Source organism: Catharus ustulatus, chromosome 3 (genome assembly GCF_009819885.2).
Source record: "Catharus ustulatus isolate bCatUst1 chromosome 3, bCatUst1.pri.v2, whole genome shotgun sequence".
Classification (NCBI taxonomy): Eukaryota; Metazoa; Chordata; class Aves; order Passeriformes; family Turdidae; genus Catharus; species Catharus ustulatus.
This window is the reverse complement of record NC_046223.1, coordinates 29,668,159-29,689,156: the sequence shown is the minus strand read 5'-3', so window position 1 is coordinate 29,689,156 and position 20,998 is coordinate 29,668,159. Positions and strand designations below refer to the sequence as shown.

Sequence of the window (20,998 nt, the reverse complement as noted above, 5' to 3'; positions counted from 1 at the left end):
TTAACTCTTCCTTACCTTACTGATTAAAGGAGTTTGGGTGCCCAACTGTTTCGGGTGTGAGACCCCCGAGCAGAATGAGCTTATCCTCCCAGGCTTGAGCATGCGGCTGTGTCTGAGGTGAGCAGCCCCTTGTGCTGGTATGGTTTTGCTGAGTTGAGGGTGGAGATTCAGGGGATAGAGGAATGCTTTCCTCTATGTACGTTCCTCCTTGCACGTTGCTCTGAACAATAGCTGTTCATGCTCAGAATTAATTAGCATTCCTGGTTTTTGAAAAGTGAAATGAGCACAAGATCTACCTCCAATGTGTTCCTTCAAAGAATGTAAAATTTCTGTCATGAAACAACAAAAAGCCAAATTAAACAAAAAACCCCTTTGAAGGATGGGTTATACTGCCCGAGTTGGATGTGTTAGTGGCTTATTTAAGCATTTAGAGCTCTTTACTTAAGCAGACTTCCATTATTCATGTAGGAGCTCTCTCTGGGTGTCCATGGGCTCCGAAGAGGCCAAAGGTCACTCTGCTGTTTCGTGTGAGAACAGCAGGCTGCTCTTCAGAGGTTTGACCCTGACTGTGTAGTTGAGGCATAGTGGTAGTCTCACTGGGGAGTGTGTATCACAGTCTAGCTGGTGTTTCTGCGCACTCTTTGACTCTTCAGAAATGTACTGTAATAGTGTCCCAGCAAGGGGCTTGGAGGAAAATCTGCTAGAACAAGTACTAGTGGAAGAGGAAACAGGCATAGCATGAGTCTGGTTGAAGGCAAGAAAAGAGCACAGGTAGGGTAGGAGACAAAAGGAAGAGCACAACCTTCCTCTTTGGATGGGTGTGACTGCTGCATAGAGTTCAGTTGCCTCAGGAGCAGAGGCTCCTTCCCTACCTGGCAGAAGCAGGCTAGTGCCAAACTAATATGTTATGTATTGCCTGGAAGAGCCTTGACCCTGCTGGAAGCTGACTCATGTGATCTGGGTCACTTAGATTTGCTGAGAATTCCGTGAAAAATGGTCACCTCTGACTGAGAGCTGAGAGAAGCTGTGCCCCTTCTTTTGACCCTTGGATGGGCAATGAAATGAGATATCATCGTCACTTTGCTTTCCAAAGGTAGAAGCTAATGAGTTTTATAGCTGCTGAGTTATCAACTTTTAAGATATAAAGGAGAAAAAGGAAGAGAATTTCTTTCTTTTCAGCCTTAACATCTAACACACAGCACTCCAGGATTATCAGTTCATAGAGGCGGTTACCATGAAGCTATTGTTGGGTGTGCTGTTCCTTTGGTTGCTCTCCTCAGAAGGTAAGTTTTGGAAGGCCCTTTGAAAATTTGTACTGCACACTCTTTGGGAACCTCTATTTTTAGTTGTTGCAAGGTGGGTGTGTAGAAGGAGTTTTAGAAGCAGAATGAAGAAAATCTGTGAGTAAAACTGTGATCTTAAATGCAGTTTTGAGTATGTTTGATAATTTTTTGATGAAGATGTATGCACTGGTTTGCACTGTTCTGGGGACAGACTGTGTCTTAGGCACTGAAACATGCTGGTGAGAGAAACATCACCAAATAATTAGACTAGCACTGAGATCTGTGCCAAAATGGTGCAGGATTTTGAGCAAGGAATAGAGGTTTTTCTCTGAACTTGTAACTATGCTAATCTTATTTTCAGTGATAGAAGTAATCTTCTGAATCTGTGAATGGTTAGCATCCTGGAATTCCAGGCATTGTTCAGATTTCTTTAATATTCAGGATAGCGGGGAGCCCTTGTTCCCTAGACTGGGTATTTGAACTCCATGTTTGGTGCCAGTGACAGTTTTGTACGTGCTTAAGACTGAAAATGCTGTGGATGCTTTGGCTTTATTGGCTCTGTGCTTCAGGTCTCTGCCTGTAAGAAAATAATGATAGCTAGTAATAGTGCTTTACAGTAGTAGGCTGTGATGATCACTATCTTCAGAGGATTATAAGGTGCTCTGATAAATAATAAACTGTTAGGAGGTTTTGGTTCCTGAAGTAATCAGAAGAAATTATCACATCTGAGCTTTTTAATTTAGGAAAAAATATGCACAGTGCCTGCAGTCCCTTTGAAAACTTTATCCAGGAAAAAAGGTGTTGATTGATAGCAGCCTATAAAAATCGTTTGTTGAAACAGATTAACTGTAAAAGCAAGGGAGGAAGGAGTTAGAATCTTTCTCCCAAATGTTGGGAGAATTATCTGAAAAATACTTCTTTTTATGTCAAGAAAATTGAAAATGCAAATTAGAATTATTCAATGGTGTAATAAGGGAGTAACTATAATTCTGGGAGTAGCAGGAATTGAAAAAGTCATCCTATAGAAAGTGTAAATCCAAAACAAAGAAAATTGATGAGATTAAAATTTAATCAGCCAAGCCTAAAATTAATCTGAAGAGAAACAATGAATCACTGTTGAAGGAATAAAAAGCAATAAATCCTTTTTCAAATTCTTCTGAAACATGGAGTCTGTAGGACTGACTGAGGTATAAAAGAAGGCTGAAGCCTGACAAATTCTTTTTTCTTTCGTGTCCTTGCATAACAGCTTAAAAAAGGCCTTGCACTGCAAGCCTTTCAGCACAGGGGACAAGAGGAATAATGACCAAATCCTTGAACAAACTCATGACAAATAGTAAAAGAACTGCCAGGACTAGATGATATCCACCCAAAGGAATGAGCCAAGCAGAAATGTGAACATATCCATTTTATTAACTGTGATGCTCATATTGATCTGTGTTAGGATGTGGGCTCTGCACATGTTCAGAGGTGATCTGAGTGAAGGTGGATTCTAACTCGCTGATGCAAAGCTTTTCAGGATGTCCAGAATGAAAATTTAGACTAAGTTTTCCCCTTATATATTACTCTTACCTGTGTGTGCACTATGGTGAACTCTGAATAGATACTGCTTGACCCCAGAACAAAACTGTCTGAAGACATCAGTGCTAGTGATAGTCAGAGAGAAATTATTTCAGGAGTTAGTGAGAGACCAGCATAAAAACCATATTGCTGCTGCTGTGTACAGGGCCATGGTTCACCTGCATCTTGACAGTGGTCTGGATTTTTCATCTCAAAAAAGATATGGTAAAACCTAGGAGGAGGATAAAGGGCGGAGTGGTCAGAGTTAGGAAAAAATTTCAACATGAGATCAAAGAAACTGACTCTTCAGCCTGGAAAAGAAGGGTTAGGTATATGATAAAAACAGGCGCATGCAAAATGGCAAATTTTGCAGAAACATGGGAATGAGTACTCTTTACAAGAGCAACAAGGAAGCAATCAGGTTATTAACAAATTAGAAGTACTTTTTTTCCAACATGTAATTGAGTGATGAAGCATCTTTTGTCACAGGTTCTGGGGAAAGCCAAAAGTGTGAAAGTATTAGAAAAACAAAGAGGCAAATCCATGGAAGAAAGATGGCAGAGAGTTCTTCAGCATTAAGTAATTGCTTACTCAGGGAGCACAGTAGTATGGATAGTTTGGAGGATGGAAAATGGAAGTATAACTGTATTTTCCTTATTTTTTGCCTAAGCATCTGGGTTTGGATATTGTCAGAGGCAAAATCACAGACTAGATAGACCTTCAGTCTGATACATTAAAACTGTTCCTCCAACTCCCTGAGTCCTGGATCTTTTTTTCTCTCTCAATCTAACCTAAGGAACTATTCTCAAATACAGTTGAAATTAGTGTTATTCTCAATACTCACTTCCTGCAGTAGATTTGTGTGATCCAGACGAATCACTCATTGCTCTTGCCTCCAGTATCCCAAACAGAGTTGGGGTTCTGGTTATTGCCCTGAGTAAAGCATCATCAAAAGCCACAGATTGAACAGACAAAAATGTTACAAATATGCCACACAACAACCAGGAAACTGTCTCAACCTTCTAGAAAGTACTGTAAAAAATAAATTTCCAAATAGCTCATGGCTGAAACTTAAGTAGGGGGAGAAAAAGCCCATGTATAGAAGTTGTTGCCATTTATTAAACGTGGTTGTGTAGTTGAGCACAGGTGACAGGCTGAGGCAGTCATGGGGAGCAGTGATGGCTTTGTGTCACTGCACTGACCTGTGTGCACTGGTACCCATGTCCCCAGAGGCTGCCCAGAGCCCCCTGCCTGTGCCAGGCACATCTCCTTGTAGTGTGAGCACTGCTGGCTGCCCTACAAGCTAGGATGTCTCACCTGCTGCACTAAGCTGGCTCATTACTTTGTCATTGACACGGGAAAAAAGGTGTACAAGCCAGAAGTACTCAGCAGGGCTAAATATTCCAAAATTAGCTCCTGACTATTAAAGGAGCATTATTCTAATTCTGTGTAAGGCTTGCAGGACGCTGATGGTATCAGTGGGGCAAGAAATAACAGCTGAGAGCATGCTTTGAAGTTCAGCTGACCTAGGCTTTGTGGCTATCTCTGTGGGAATTTTAGAATAAACCAAAATCTATTTGTATAAATCCAAGTGTATGCTCAAGGAAAGAGAATAGTGTTTACTGAAGCATCTACAGGCCTGACTCCTGGCTCCACAGGCTATTTTGTCTGCCAAAACTCTACTAAGAGAAGAAATTGCAGCTGTTTCTGTATCACTATGGCAAACTCACAACAGTGTCATGCTGCTCCCTGACTGTGGTAGACGTAGATTAATGTGAATTGCTCCTTTCTAAGAGTTTCACCTTGTACATGTTCAAACTACTCTAAATTTGGACCGACTAAGACTACAGCAGTGTATGAAATGTGCTAAAGAGGAAAACAAGTGGGGAAGGCCTGTGGAGGATGGGGCTGTTTGAGGGCATCCACAAGCAGTTCATCACCTGTTGCTTCTAATTCATCGCATTCTGCTAATTTCAAGAGATCTCACCTGCTTATAATAACTAAAAGCTTTGTGTAATATAGCAAAATAAAAGAAAATATGTTTTATTGTTGGGATGAACCTCATCTTTGGAAAGTGGGGCAGATCTGGAGAAAGGTGCCTCCTCTCCAGATTCTGTGCTTCTAGGTGTGTTAAGTCTTATGAAGCTTTTTTTCCCTAAGGTAAAAAAAAGTATAACATAACTCTTTCTTTAATGTTTTTAAGGGAATGCAGATGATCAGGAAGAATATGGGAAACTAGAGGTAAAGTATAACTTAATTTGTTTTTTTCTGTTTTCAATACCTATCAAGCTGTTGCTTCCTCTAAGGCAGGCAGAAGAAAGAATACAGTTGCTCTAAACTGCTTCTGCAAAAAAGAAATGCAAAGCCAATGAGTCAGCAATGTGATAGTGCAGCTGCATTATAGAACATAATCAGGAAATGAGATTTTCTCCGAGCAGTGTTTGTTATTAGGTTATATCCTGTACGTAGGTCGTTTGTGGTTAGCACTTGTTCCTAGATGCTCTGTTGCTCTTTTAGAAACACAGGATTGAGCTCTTCTTTGCTTTAAAACAGTGTGAAGTGTCTGCACTATTTAAGTCCTCCAGCTGGGCACTAGGGAGTGTGTGGGGACCCTGGTGGCCCTTGTCACTATACAGATTCCACCTTTAGGTATTGGTGATGGTCAGACAGCCACTCATGGTGATGAGGGAACTCCTGGTCAAGTCACCTGGGGAGGCAAGGATTGCCTTTTATGTCCCTTTAAAGCACTTGATGTTGGGCTGTGCCTACCATAACGATATAGGATGGCATTAAACAATGTTCCTGCTGGTATTGAGCTGTCTCTCGTGCTGAGTGAGTACCATCGCTCACATCCTTGCCTTCTCTGATCACCTGGCTAGGTGTTGTTAAGGAGTCAGATTTGGTTCTTTTTGCCTTTTTTGTTGCATATTGCAGACGTAACATTTTGTTGTTGTCAGTTGGGTGCCCCTTGACACACAGACATGCCTTCAGTAGTTGTCCTTATGACCTCTTCCAGATTAAGCAGTCACTGCAGCAATGGATGTGACAGGATGTTCATGTGACAGTTTAGCACATTTCATTGTTTGCTCAGGCCCTGTGCTGTGGCAATCAGTAAGAAAACTGACCAGAAAGTGTCATGCTGCAGAAGTGTTAACTGAAAATGCAGCTGTCCAGATCTGTGTTCCTATGTATTTCTAACCGAGGTGTAATTGTTCTTTCAAATAGTTTACATCAGTCAAATCTTGGTTCTGTGTGAGAATTGGACCCCTCATTCCACCAATTTCCGTGTTAGATCTAAGCAATCAACCATATTTATTTGTTTATGTCTAAGGCTCTTAGAAGTTTGCAGTTTTCATGTGAGCAGGCGATGTTCCCTGAGACCCCTTCATCTTCAGGTTTGTGTTTGGTATTGTCTCTGCAGAGGCTTTCCCTCACAAAATTATTTGAGAATGGGCTGGGGCAGAAATCAGCTGGGATGCCTATGTATGGGATTGACTGAGGTAGAGCTAGGCTCTGCAAATTCCTTAATTTTTTGTTCCACTTGTGATTACTTTTCTACCTTTGTTTCTTCAGTTGATGATTGGGGGATGCCATTATTTCTTCAATCATTCCCAGCAGTGTTTTTTTAATCTTTTCTTGCTTGATGGTTGAGCATTTCAGTGCCTCTAGGCAGCCAAACATTTACTGAACACCTGAGTAAAGTTTCTCATGCTTTCTGAACAGTTTAAAACCTCCAAAGTGATTGGTATAGACTTGTTACCATTTTAGCCAACTTTATGTTTTAATATATTGGTGAATGTCACTTTCCTTTAGGGTTACTGTTTTGGGGTTTTGTGTAACCTGAAGTCTTGCTTTTCTGCAGTTCATGCTCTAAGGCCAGCTGACATTAAAGCAGTCACTGCAATAGGAAGTTTGCAAAGAGTAAGTACAAGCAGGAAATGTGCTGAACATGACCCATTTCCTCCCTTCTGATGATGAAATCAGCTGATGATGTCGTTTGGGGTCTCAGGGTGTTCAGGGCTTCAATCTTTCCACAAGCATCAAAGACTTCTGGTGAAAAAGACACTGGAAATACCTGCTGTTCAGTGTTCCAATATACCCTGAGTCTAAAAATAGCCAGCTGACTTCATGCAGGAGGAAATGTGATCACAGTGCTCTTGCAAAGAACCATGATATTTGATTAGAGTGCATGGATTTTCCTAACAATGTGCATAACAGATTGAATAACTGGAAGAAGATGCTGGGAAAATTCAAACTGGAACAAATACAAATTGTTGAGAAATGCAGTAGTTTTTCCACCTCATCAAGCGTTTTCTGTAGAAACTGTTTTCCTACCTAGAAGGCAGAAGGTATACAAGAATCATAAAGATAAATTTTTGATTTATAGTTCAGTGTGTAAAGTTCTCCTGCCTGAAATAATATTGTCAGATTTGGATAATCTCTATTTTGTCTTAATAGCTGGAAGTGGATATCTGAAATAGATTTGAGGCCCAATTAAAAGCATTTAACCACAGTTCTCAAGCTTTGAGGAGGTGTAGAAATGCATGTAGAACAAAAATTTATCACCACTGGAGAGGCTGCAACTGTGAAATATGGGAGTCTCTCGTATTACAAAACAACTTTCACATTTGAGATGGTAGCCATCAATATATCATACTTTTCCTTTAGAAAATTAGCAGTCTGGACTCCTTATGAGTACCTCTCTCTTTTGAAAAAAACATATTGTCCTGAATGCAAATGCTTCACCCGTATCAGATGCATGGCCCTTTGGAGCAAGTCTACTTTGTGCTGGTGTCTTTGTTGCTTTGTTGTGGGGGTGTCATAGAAAAACATGTAAATTATCTTCTTTTAAGGAATGTTTGCTTTCCAAGGGCAAACATCTCTGTCACCGTCTCCTCGTTAAGCTCTCTGAAATCAGTGAAGTTCCTCTATTGATGTTCTTTTCAAAAGACACCCTTCTGTCTGAGTGCCATCTATGTAAATTATCTAAGCAACTTCAGGTTATGTCCCTTGTTGAAAAGGAGTAGGAGTAATCCAGAGAAATTTGGTCTAGAACAGCATTTCGTTTTAGGAAATTTGATTTCAACTAATCAAATTCTATATTAAGCTGTGTGTAAAAAAATCATTAATGAAAGCAGTAACTAAAAGAGGATTACCAGATTATGAGAATGCACTGTAATAGGGAAATTCTGGAAAATAATCTAAATCTGTGAATGGTTACAACACAATGGAGAAGAGTATGAAGAAAACATTCCTGTCTCTAACAGGACTGAAATATGGTAGGGGAACAGCATACATAGGTCTAGTTCACAATTTTCTTAATATTATTTTTATTGCTTCTTTGTTCACAGACACCAGGATCTGGTGAGGGTTTACTTCAAAGGTAACAATTAATACTTAGCTTTTATAAGTTTTGTTATCCTGATCTCTGTAGTATTGCAGTGCAGGATTTAGGCCCAAGCAATTTTTTAAATTGTTTTGTAGAGAGAAGAAGAAAGCCTATGTAAAATAGAAAGGATTTTGAGACCCTGAAACTTTTCCTGTCTGTTGGTAACAAATTTTTTTGTACTCATGCAAGATGTAACCTTAGGTTACTCTTGATTAAGAATTATTACTGTGTGATAAATCCTAGGCAGTAAATATCATAATCACTAGTTAGAGATTAGAAAGCAGGGATTTATCAGAGCTAAGAATGAACCCAGTAGTCCAGATACCCTGTCCTCTGCTTGGCTGATTCCCAGTTCTTCATGGATAAACTTTACCCGATTTCTTTTCCATGTCCATTTAGCAGATCTAAATCAATGAGTGAACATATGGCTAAACCTTGTAGTTGCAGGTCTGTGCAGATCTTTTGAATCACAGCATTCCAGAGGAGGATTTAGCACTGCACAGATAAACTTTAAAAGGCTAAGTTTTTTTATGGTTGCGTAAACATCTGTGTCCACTTGCATGTGGGTATACTTGGAGAGGCCCCTTCATCACTTATATGTATGTATAAACAAGCACAAGTACTGCAACATGCAGAGGGTACAGAGACATAAAAATTGACATCTGAGACTACAGTCTTACTCAGCAGTAGCTGATGACATGACAGTTTTGGGGAAAGAAAGGCCCCATTCTCACTTGCAGCAGCTGCCATGAATTTAATTCTGAGATGCAGCATAACTAATAAGAAAATATGATTTTTCTTTGAGAAATGGAATAACAGGAACTTCCTGTTTTCTCTTCCTTTTCTATAGCACAGGAAAGAACTTCCTTGAACTAAGCGTGGCAACTTTAGCAGGTGCGTCTTGCTGTCACACTAAAACTTCAGCAAATTAATTTAACAGCTTGCTGGCAGGAGCTCCAGGGCTCTGCTGAGCTGCAGAGCAGGTGCAGCACAGCACATTGCAGAGGTGTAAGGGAAGCCTGAGGGATGGTGTACCTGGGGACATGAGTGAAGCCAGCTTGGGTTGCCCGTGATGGCTTTGAAGAGACTGTCTGGATAGACAAACAGCAGTGAAGAAGGGATGTGACAGACTGCTGCAAGATTCTTAAATGCCCAACAGGGCTTTTTTTTTGCCTCTTATTTCTACTCACTACACAGTCTCTGCTGGTGTGTGCTTGTGGCCCATGCTGGCCAGCTGAAATCTTGTGTGGGTTTGCCTGCCCAGAAACATCAAAATGTCATGTGCTTAGGATTTACACTGGGACTGCCACAGATGTGCCACATCTTGGAATTTGTTGCCTATTGGCTGTCTCTGAAGGTAGCCTTTGCTTTGGTAAAGGGTATTGCAAGTAAAACTTTCATGCCCACTGAAATGCTGCTGTAATACATAGCTCCAGGGTCCTGCCCTCCAAATAATTTTCCTAGTATCTTAACTCCTTGGTGTGACATCCATTTCCCTGTAAAACGGGTTTAAAACATGGCAACTTGTTGGTATTTTATGAGTCTCCCTTGGTAGCCTTTCCTAGCAGCTTCATTTCTACAGCTGCCTCTATTTAAGCCCACTTACAATACTTGTGGCTGACATGAGATGGGGATGGAGGTTTTTGACCTGATTTGGAGGCAAACTCAGACATCAAGCCTTCACTTCAGAAGCTGAGGAACAAAACCAAGAAAAACAGCTGCAGGGGGGCTTGGGCATACAAGAGATCCTCAGGCTTTACATGTTCTGGTGCTGTTTAGTTCTGTTGTGTTTAATGAATCAGGAGAGTAGCAGTCTGTTGGATGCAGAAATCACCTAACCTGTGTGTGTGTCATTCAGCTCTCATTAGCAACTTCAACCCCTCGGTCCTAAACCTGTCCCCTCCGCCTGGCACAGCGGGAGAGACGCCAGACAGTCAAGCCAGGTGAGTCTTTGGGCTGGGAAGGGGAATGATGGAAATCTTTGATGCTGGAGCACTTCACTGAGCACAGAATATGTGCAGTACTGGCAGAGGCTGTCATTGTGGCTCAGTTGGCACCTGTCAGAATCAGGAGGAGCAAAGCCCTGCTTTGGGGTCTGTATCTCCTGAGTTAACATCAGGTCTCTTTATAGCCGCAAAATAAATTTTTGGCTCAAATAGAAGTTGAGCTGTGCCTACTAAGCTGCTGTTTTCATCTAAGTGCACATATCTGAAAGTCAGATAACTGAATATGAACTAATCACCCACAACTCTCTAGGTAGCACAGTCAATTGTCTAATCTAACACATTTAGCAGAGAAAAGATTAATCCAGCCTGAATCCTCAAATGTTTTTTGATTCAATGGCAAAAATCAGGCAAAGCTTTGTCCTTACTGATGCCTTCATAATTTCTCTCTTCCTTTCTGCTTTTCAGAGACCTCCTGCATCAAGCTGAAGTAATAGTGGAGCTCATGAAAGGGAATCAGGTTTGTTTAAAGCACGAGACAATTCAGAAAGCATAGTGTTGAAGCAGAAAAAGGCAAAAAAGTGGTTTAATACTTAAACAACACTCAAACATAGTTTCAAAACAGAAAATGCCATTCCTTGGGGTTAATGGACTTCAGTCTTTCTCTGGTAAATAAGAACCAGTTCTGTGCCTTTCAAGTGCAGAGTTTTGTTCTGAAAGTATCCCACCTTTTGTACTTTTGTCAAAGCAGCTGAAGATCTTGGTAGGGAAGCCAATATGTTTGCTTTCTGTTGGCTGAAGATGTGAGACTTCTGCTAGCTACAGTCTGTAACTGTGCCAGTGTTTCTGAGAAGCCAACCCAAAATAATAATTCTCAGTATTTGTCTCTTCAGTTCCTTTTTGGTCTTTTAGGAACATATTTTCAAAAAGGACAATAAAGACCTAGATTTGCTTTGGCTGATGCTGGTGAGAGCTTGAATTATTGCTCATGGCTGAGTGCTTTTTAGGTCCCATCCTGGAGCTTTAAGCATTCATTTCTCCTTTGTTCTTAGCCATGATGTTATTTTGTAAAATAGTCTTGAAACAATGGGAAAATGTAATTGCCAAGGCAATTATGCTGTTACCTCTTTGCTCTACAGGAATTTAGCATGCATGTTTGTGGAACCATGTGATTCTAACCAAGGCTCTTCAGGACTGTACAGCATTGCCTAATAAACACAGCACAGCTGGGCAGGGCTCTAGTCCTCAGATTTTGTATTCCAATCTTTGCCTTACTACTGTGGCCCCTTCTCAGCACTTCATGTACAGTAATCCTGTTGGCAAGCTGCAACAGTGATGGAAAGAGACAACATGAAGTTCTGTGCTTAGCTGTCCATGCCCATCTTTTTCAATAGAGGCTCCTACAAATTCAGCAGCAGCAGCAATTTCAGGCTCTATCCTGAGCTTTTTGTAGGTGTGTATTTAGCTTTAATTGAAGCATTTGATGCCTGACCATCTGTTTGTTGTGTTCTCTAAGGAAAAGCTGGATGGCTTGTCAAATGGAGGGGACCAAACTGGGCAGGGTTGGGCCATGGACTACTGCTTGGTCTCACTGGTTTTGAACCCACAGCAAATTGTGTGTGAGAAAGGAAAATGGCAAATAGATCACCTGTGATCCTATTCCTTTATTTTTTTCTCCCAGATGATGGACTTCCAAAATGACTGGAAATTGATTACAGTATTTTTTAATGCTGAAACCCCATGTTCCTCCTATGCTTCCACACAACTGGTAAGCACTTTTGTGGGGTGGTTTAGCAGTCAAGGTAGGTAGTTTAGACACTTTCCCATACTCTGCCCTCTGCTACAGGGAACCAAAGGACTAGGTAGGTCTGGGATGTTGGGATGCCTCTATCCAATGATGTAACCTCCTAGCACATGATGTGTTTTATATTTATAAACATCTGTACTTAATTTGCCATCCCTAGTCTGAGATTTCTTAGTAGAACAACTGTTTTCCATCTTCAAGTATAAAGATACTTTTCTTCCCTATCCCTGTATTTTATTTTATTATGTGTCAAGTTGTCTATTTATAGGCAGTTAAATTACAAGATCAGTTCCCATGTTACTTACTTGTTGCTGGCTAAGGCTGAATTTAGAGTAGAATGGCTCTTAATAACCTTTCAGTACACAGCTCAATACACAGTTTGTGACTTCTGGGAAATGGATAACTTTTTTTCTACTAGTTTTGGTGGCCTTTCTCATCTCATTTACAGAGGGACTGCATATCAACAAACCTGGAAAAAGTTACAGCTGTCTTGGACTATTTGTATGAGAAGGTAAGATGTATTCATCAACCCTGACTAGCTGAATCCTTTGTGTATTTTTCCAGTCTCCCCTACTAGACTAGGGCTTGCACCACTCTTCACATGACTTACACCACCAGACTTCAACCCACTGGCATTGTTTGTTTTCATTAAGTGTTTTACTCCCATTTTTAAAAAGCTGTTGCGTGCAAATGGAAAGGATGGATGGGTAACTGCTCTGTTTTGCAATACAGGCTAATGTACCACTCAATCTTTGGGTATTTTTAAAATGATTTTTGTGAAAATTGGAATACATCTGTCTAGATCTGAAAGTTATGTTTAACAGGGCTGTTGGTGAAAATATCTAGTTATTGGTGTGGGGTGCCTAGGCAGTGTACAGTCTGCTAACTACCTGGTGGTGACTTAACGGACCAGGGAAAACATCCATTAAAATACATAAAATAGATATTTTTTCCGATTTTGTGTTCATTTAAAAATCTCAGCCTTTCTAAAGGTTTTCTAGCAGGCTGAGCTAAGAATTATCTGCTTACCTAGGATGGTTTCTGGGAAGCATTCTATCCTGTGTCTTGGTCTACTAATGATAGTAGACTAGATGAGGATAGATTACTACTAAAGCAGACTATAAACTGTTTAACTGAATTATTTCAATAGCATCTTCCAGTAATTTTGTTTTGCTGCATTGAAGACCTACAACATATCCTAAAACTGCTACATTCTGGTTGCATCAGACCATGACCACTCGTTTTTCTCCAGCTGACTTCGACAAATGTTGTGTATGGGGGAAATTACACCCACACATTCTCTTCAGATTCTCTCCACTATTATTTCCAGAATCTGTTTATGTGAGCTTGTAAAAGTGAAATATCATTATGTACAGTAAAAGCTGCTTTCTGCATGGGGGAGAGGTGTGATGGATTGCATGAGTGCTTGTGCTGTTATATAGGATGTTTCATGCCCAGCTTTGCATTGCTATGTTGCCACAAAAATGGTAGTCCCAAGTTCATTTGAGTTCAGTTTAGTTGGCTGGTGGCCATTTTGCTTATGTAAAATGAATTGCTGTGTCTCAGTCACAAGAACATGGTCACAAGTACTTCATAAATGATGATCCTAGATAGCAGACATAGGAGCAGGGTTCAGGACAGAATTGGCAAAGACTTAGATAATTGATTTTACGTAGGCAGAATCCCAGGCCAGAAGTAATACATGTGAAGTTGTCAACGTAATTCTCCATAATTGCTGCTTGTTGATCTTTAATTGCAAATCTAGCATGAATAATTTTTACTTTAATACTGCAGGTTCCCAAGGCCTTCGTAAATCTAGTGGATTCCACTGAGCTCACAACTGCATCTCTTGCATGCCAAGATTACAGTAATGCCAGGTAACAGAGTTCTTTAACTTCTTGTCCCTGTCTCCTGCTGGTGTTCAACAAATAGCTATGTATACGCACTGACTTTGACTGAGATGCAATCTGCTGAACTGTTTTTCTGCCCTGAATACAAAAGCATGTAAAAGATTTTAAGTCTTCACTTTGTTTCTGATATACTCTCTCTGAAATATATATTTTACTAGGAAGCTTTTAATCCTATCAAATAGAACAGCATATTTAAATATTGGTTCACAGTTAAGGAAAAAGAGAAAGCCTTGATGGTGTACAAGCACTGTCCACCAAGAGCATTGGTTTGTTATCAACAGTTTTAGCCACAAATCCAAAACACAGCAACATATGGGCTGCTATGAGGAAAGTTAACTCCATCCCAGCCGGACCCAGCACTTAAGTTATGGTCACAAAACTGCACCATCTACCTATCCCCAGTTTTTTATTCAGTGATGCTTTTGTTCTGCAACTCTCAAGTCAGAAGCTCTGTGGGTGCTTTAAAAATTTAAATTTTGACATATCAATGTTCACAAAATGAGAAAAAGATTTTAAAGGACATTATTAGGCTATTGGAAAGATTCTACTTGGGCTTAGGGTATGCTACGGTAGAGAACATCCAAGTTGTCAGTTCCTTATTGTAATTGCATCTATTTATCTTTCTCAGTACTTTGTAACAAAAGTGTGAGTAGTTTGTGTCCTGATTTAGTATGGAGTAGGAGTGTGCACATGAGCAGTTATGATGGAGTAGTTTACAGCTGGTGAGATTACACTTCATCTTACTCCACAGTCATTTTTTTCTCCTGTGCTTGTGGCATAGGACACAATATGTACTAATATAGTCGTCCTGAAGCATTTCACAGGCTTTGCAAGTGTACGACCTCAGAGATGTTGTGATGGAACGGAAGAGGTCTGGCTGCTGTGTAACCATGTACTTAACAAATACAAGCGCAGGAGAAGCTTGCCTTGTCAAAAGCGACTGCATGAGACACTCAAGTTTATTTCCTCTGCACGTGAAGGAGGAAAATGTGAGAAATGTGGAAAAGATGTGTTTAGGAATATGAGCCTTGCCACATATTGAAGGACTTAGAAAATTAAATAGATCTATTTTTTTTCCTCTGAGGAATTTTTAGATTTCCTTTTGTACTTAAGGCAATTTGCTTTCTTATTGTCAGCATGTTGTCATAACTGTGTTTATCTGCTTGATAAACACAGTTCCCACAAGTTTGTTAGATGACCTCAGTCCCAGATCCTCTCCAGAATTTGGTTACTAAGTTGTCATTATGAACTGTGCTTTGAGAGAAAAATATAAATCCATATGAAAATGTGAAATGTCAAGAGTCAAGAAGGATAATAGTGGTTGACACTTTCAGTCCTGTGCCTTAACTTTAGGCACTGTAGTCTGGGACACAATGGGGTTCAAAGTTCCCTCCTTTACTAATTTCTTACTAATGAGAAGCGTCTGCACTAAAAGTAATGCATGAACCCTATTTTAAGGCATGTAACTCTCTTCATGTATTTTATGAGGTTCCTCTGTTAGGCTTGGGTAAGATTCTGGTTCTGAGCTATTTCTTTCACTCACCAGCAGTGATAATAGCATTTTATCAGAAAACTCTCATTTTATGGTTTAGCTAGAGCTCTGTGGAAAGGATCATGACACATACTTATTGCTTATATCTGCAAACTCCCCAGAAACTTTCTGATTCCAGTCCATACAGGAAATTTCAAGGGAATATATCTTTGCTGGAACCTGACTAATCTTATGTATATCTTATATTGTTCCCATCTACACCTTTGGGTACTCTAAGAATTCTCCAGCTAGCTTCAAGAATATGCACTATGCCCATCTCACCTTGCAGGGCAGAAATCTGACAGTGTCAGTCATCCTTCAGCATGTATAACCCCCCACAGCTTCCATCCACGTTTCTAGATGCAGGTCGTCATGCCAAACACTAAAGAGAAAGTTCTCGTGGAAGTATTTTGAGTTTGTTCAATTTTCCTGTGTGACTACAGAGTGGAAAATGTTTGAAAACCAGTGCAGCTGCTATTTTTAAGCTTGAGCATGTTGCTAGCTTGTGAGATCCTGTGCTAATCTAAGTCTGGCATACTTGTCAACTGACTAGGCTTTCAAATCAAAAAGAGATACAAAGCTCTGGATATGGGAATTATATATCATTCTATGTTTATATAAAAAATTAGTGTGTTCCATGTAGCCTTTTCTACACATACAACATTTTAGTCTTTAGTATGTGCTTGTCAGTGGCTTAAACGAATTAATGCTATCCACCTTGTTATCAAAAGTTCATAATGTCTTTCATGTGTTCATTTTCTGCAGCAATCCAGGCAGGAATCAGTGCAATTATGTTGAACATTCCACATTACATGATAACATACTGAGGTGGTCCTATCAGGTATGGCATCTTCTGTGTTGTTTGGCACTCATATTGCTAGACACATCTATTAATTTTCCAGGTTGGCCTGAAGCAAGGAGTTAAGGGAGGAATAGCGGTGTGGAAGTTGTGTAACAGCCTTTCTATCATATATCCCAATCCCATTTCTTACCTTGGGAATGTTGACAATAAATTCTCTCTATATCTCAGTGATCTTAGTTTCTCTTGTTGTTTTAAATGTCTATATAACTTTTTTTCATATCCCATCAGAGAAATGATCCGTCTTGTCCATGATTTAGAAGAGGGAAATTTTCTGTTAAGAAAAGCACAGTTGTGCTAGAGTTTCTTTTAAACATGCCAGGATGGCAATAAACATGACATTTCATTGTCTTGCTAAGCTTGCTGCCCTTTCAAAGAAAATGATAGCAAACTATCTTTCTCTTAGCTACAAGGATTTTCCAGTTGTTGTGTAACAAGATTTCCTTAAATTATTGTCGTTGTTCTGGATTACACAATTTTATTTCTGTCATTTATTAGGGATAGGGATAATTTAAATTTACTTCAAGCCCTGATGAATTACACATACATTACGCTCTCTATACCTAATAATACTTATCTCATTAAATGGTTGTCTATTTAGGATGCTTTGGAAAAACTACTGGAGTCTGAGAGGTTTGATCAAAAGGATGACTTCACTGTTGTTCTTCAGCCTTCTTTCCAAGGAAGAAATCTGCTACTCAGACTGGTGAGTAAACTCAAGCTGCTCCATTCTTTCTGGTTTGTGTCTGCTGAGACTGAGTGGAATATTCAAAAGTAGGCTTTCCTGTCCTAGGCTGTGTAATTCTGGAAGTCAAGGGTAGTCAGACACAGAAGTCCTGAGAGTGGAACTTGATTTTAACAGCACCAGTCAGAGATCCTGTGTTTCTTGAATGCTATGCTCCAGAATAAATCAAGTTATGGCCCCTCTGCACCTAAAGTCACAAGTGTCTGGAAGCTCAGTGCTGCTATTTTTTCCATATCTTTGTAGCCATCACCACATTCATCCGTGATTATACTCATGTGTTTGACTAAAAAGGCAAAAAGTGGATAATGTGAAGTATTTAAAAGGATTAGAGGAACAAAGGATAAAGGTGTATGTAAACTATGTTGGAAAGTACATTTATTTCCCTGTAAAGAGTCTGGGAATTCAGATTTTTTTTCTGGTGTAGGCAGTAGGGAACGAAGATGGGATTGCCTAGGATGTCAGGCATGGTTTTGTCATAAGTGATCTTTAAAGGGATGTTGAAAGGTCAAGGTTGTTTAAGATCTGGCAATGAAGAGGGAGAATATTACTTTCTAGAGAATGGCTCACTTGGAGTGAGGTATCAAAATCCATCACGTTAGGTGTTTTTTTATAAAATAGATTGGTAGTGACTTATGGTCTGGGTTTTTGAGCATCGTGATAGCTCCATAAATTTGAGGTAAATCCATTGCTCCCCTCAGCTCAGTATCGGAACAAAGTGAATTGGAAGAAGAAATTTTTCTTCCAGAAAAATAAAGGATTTCTATGTTGCAAAATCATCTTGTTGCTGCTAGGGTCATCTTTTGCCAGGGTTTTTTTTGTAGATAGCTGGTCCATATGGAAATAGCAGACTTCTAACTTTCCTGGCATTACTTCTTCTGTCAGTAATTTGTTTTATTATTTCTTTAAATACCATCATATGTCATAGGTGGATTCTTTATTTCTTCTGATTTGTGGTATGCCTGCAGGCCACCGTGTGTAACCTTCCAAACTCTTCCAATGGTCACGTTTAATTTAAAATTCAGCATGCCCTCTTAAGACAAATTCTGAATGTTTCTGTTCTTTAAATGCATGTGTACACTAGAAGAACTGTTGTTTATTCCAAATGATTTATGTGTTCACATCTGTCTTCCTGCTCTGCTGTTTGCCACTATTGTGATCATGCTGTGTTGTTGCTCTGCTCTTCTTGTCCTGTTGATGTGCAACAATCATTTACAAAATAAGCTTCTTTCTATCTTGACACACCAGTAGTAACTGGGGTCAGTGGCAAGCAGCTTAATGAGAATACCAAAGATTGATTTTCTTGTGGATATGAATATCATTTTATAGATTGAGAACTTTTGTGACTGGATATCTAATCTTTCCATACTCTAAATTATTTTATGATGCTCAAAGTATTTTCTCTTTCAGGGCAAAGATGATTTGATTACCACATCAAAGACACGAGTGGAAATTCTGGAGAATTATATTTTCATGGCTGTGGGCCTCTGGAACAACATGGTAAGCAGTACCACAGAGACTGTTTCTTGCTGAACTTGGTCCAGATGCCTGGTACCCACCCTGCATGAGCCAGGTTTTGAGTAGCAAAGATGCAGGGGAAGGAAGAATACAAGAGTTATTCCAGGACTGCTATCCTCAGCTGTGCAGGGAGGCTGCTCTTGAATAATGCTAAATGCCCTACACTTCCAAGACAAATCTCACTCTGCTTCTACTTTCTACTAAGAACTTTTTGGAAAGGTTTTCAGAGTAGCCCTTTGGGAAGCCTCATGGAATAAATGAGCTGTGATAGATGCTGTTTTTGCTAATCTTACCTCTTTGACAGCACAGCACAAGATGATTGAGGCTTGTCCTAACCTGAGATTAGCAATTATACTCCTGTCTACTCTGTCCTCTATCCTGCATCCCCTACCATTCTTTAAAAATGAGTCTTATACCTCTGTCTCCTCCTTAACCATCATCTTTGTGCTGCTGTTGCTCACAGTGAAAAGGTGATAGACAACCTTGAGGAGCTCTTGTTATGTCCCCTAGAGTTGAATGTTCTATCCAGCTGAGGAAAGTGGGAGAGTGGAACTTTGTGACCCACTTGACCTTGAACATCATGACCAGTTCTGTAGGGGGCTGTTTCCCACTTCAGGCTTGAGCTGCTGACACACAGCATTTGTGTGTGTGAGGCTGAGTGGATGCATGCACAACTGAAGGATTTTGCACTTTAGAACTGATTATAGGGGCACATGAAGAAATGTGAGTTGCTTTATAATATGAATGACACAAAAAAGCAGGTATGTGGATTTGGACTCAACCGAGCTAAACAGGATGCTACTGTTTGGATATGCCCTTACATGCATTGTTTCAGGTAAAATGTTGATTTTACTGTTTCTTTTTAGAAGCTTTCAACATTTCTTATTTCTTTTTCTAGTAACTTCATAACACACAATCTCTTTTTTAATAAAAAAAGAATCTTCAAAGGCCAATTAAGTTAGATGAAATATAAAATATTTTTTTTTCTTGTTTTGCATTCCATGTGTTAATAAGATTTTCTTTGGAGAGTATCTACTATTCCTGTGTCTGTCCAAATTATCCTAAGTGTGAAGGAAAGAAGTCTATACGTTCATAAACTACATTTAAAAATAAATTCATACATATTGGCATGTTCTTATTTTCTTTTATGTTAGTTCAAGCAGCAATAATGCTGTTGTACCCCAGATCATTTACAGAAGCAGAATTTGCAGGAAGAGGCTTCTATTCCACAGATGATATATCTAGAAGAATAGTATAATCACTTTAAGAAAATATGTTATCTTTTAGTTAAAGTTAGTAGGTCTTCAGTTAGTTAGTAGGAGCCAAGGAGTTAAAAATTGATGAGCTGTTGCAGTGCTAACCTTGGAACAGCCATGCTGGGTCCATTTATCTCCTTTGCTGTTATCTGTGATGTTCCTTGTGATGACCTGACAGTTCCTGCCTCAGTTTTTCCATCATAAAATAGATGCCCTCTATTTCATTCTTCTGTCTCTAAACCTTTTCTGCACAGACTTTATTTGTCCTTCTATGCTCTGTCCTTGAGCAACCAATTCTATGGCATGTTACTCTCTTCTTGTCATTCTGATTGCCCAGGAGCATTCTGTAGAAATTGCAGTGATGAAAAACCATAAGCAATGCTTTTAAGGCTGGCTGCATCAAGGCCAGTTACCCAGACTTGGGTGGTGAGCATGCTGTGGAACCACCAGAACCAAAACATGGTCATAAAGGAGACAAATACCTTCTTTGCTTTATTTCAGTGTTTTTTCTTAGTGTGAGGTGATTCCTCTAGTGAGGGGACAGCCTAGGTGAGCTGGAGGAGGAGCAAAATGTGGCAAACCCACATCTTGGCACAGGTTTGAAGCAAGACTGTAGAAATAGTAATAATTCCCTCAACTCATTTTGCCATCTTTTCTCCTGACTTCTCTTAATGATTAAGTGGACTTCTCAGAGTACAGCTAGCAATCATCAGAAAGGGGCCTTTCAGGGTTGCTTCTTTTTCTACCAGTGATTGCCTTGCCTGCCTGTATTCTGCTGTGATGTAAAAGAAGATATGAAAGATGCATTCAGCATAAAAAGCACTAGCATGTGTCCTCACCTGATAAAGGTGTCTCCAGTTCTTCTGGGAAATCCAGCCAACAGTTTATGCTGACTTTTTTAAAAATTGAAAAAGAACCCATAATGCAGTCTTGGGAACTGATAGGAAATCAAGATTGTGACTTGTGGACCTGGAAACACAGCAGAATGAAACTGCATTCACAGGTTTATTTTCTCCTGCTCTCTGCCAGCCTGTCCTGACCTTGTTTAGAGGCTTGGTACCCGCCTCTTTCCTTGAGTAATTACCTGTTTATTGGCCAAAGGGCAAAACCTTGAAAATCTAAGTGGCAATTTGCCTTAGGGCTGCACTTCAGCCTGACTGAGAAGGAGCTGAGCCATCATCTCCTAAGGGCTTTTCCTAGGCAGGG

At 39.9% G+C, this 20,998-nt stretch overlaps 1 protein-coding gene across 1 annotated transcript in view; it reads left to right on the top strand.

Annotated features, from left to right (window-relative positions):
• The first annotated feature begins 487 nt into the window (after positions 1–487).
• The window catches only part of PLB1 (phospholipase B1), a 78,700-nt gene continuing 58,189 nt past the window's right edge, over positions 488–20,998 (top strand). The window contains exons 1-15 of the mRNA XM_033053716.2: positions 488–554; positions 1,200–1,283; positions 5,044–5,081; positions 6,172–6,235; positions 6,703–6,761; positions 8,192–8,223; positions 9,080–9,123; positions 10,088–10,172; positions 10,641–10,692; positions 11,854–11,940; positions 12,425–12,487; positions 13,771–13,853; positions 16,183–16,258; positions 16,878–16,982; positions 18,429–18,518. Coding sequence (XP_032909607.2) covers positions 488–554; positions 1,200–1,283; positions 5,044–5,081; positions 6,172–6,235; positions 6,703–6,761; positions 8,192–8,223; positions 9,080–9,123; positions 10,088–10,172; positions 10,641–10,692; positions 11,854–11,940; positions 12,425–12,487; positions 13,771–13,853; positions 16,183–16,258; positions 16,878–16,982; positions 18,429–18,518 — 1,029 coding nt within the window. The remainder of the gene's footprint in view (positions 555–1,199; positions 1,284–5,043; positions 5,082–6,171; positions 6,236–6,702; positions 6,762–8,191; positions 8,224–9,079; positions 9,124–10,087; positions 10,173–10,640; positions 10,693–11,853; positions 11,941–12,424; positions 12,488–13,770; positions 13,854–16,182; positions 16,259–16,877; positions 16,983–18,428; positions 18,519–20,998) is intronic.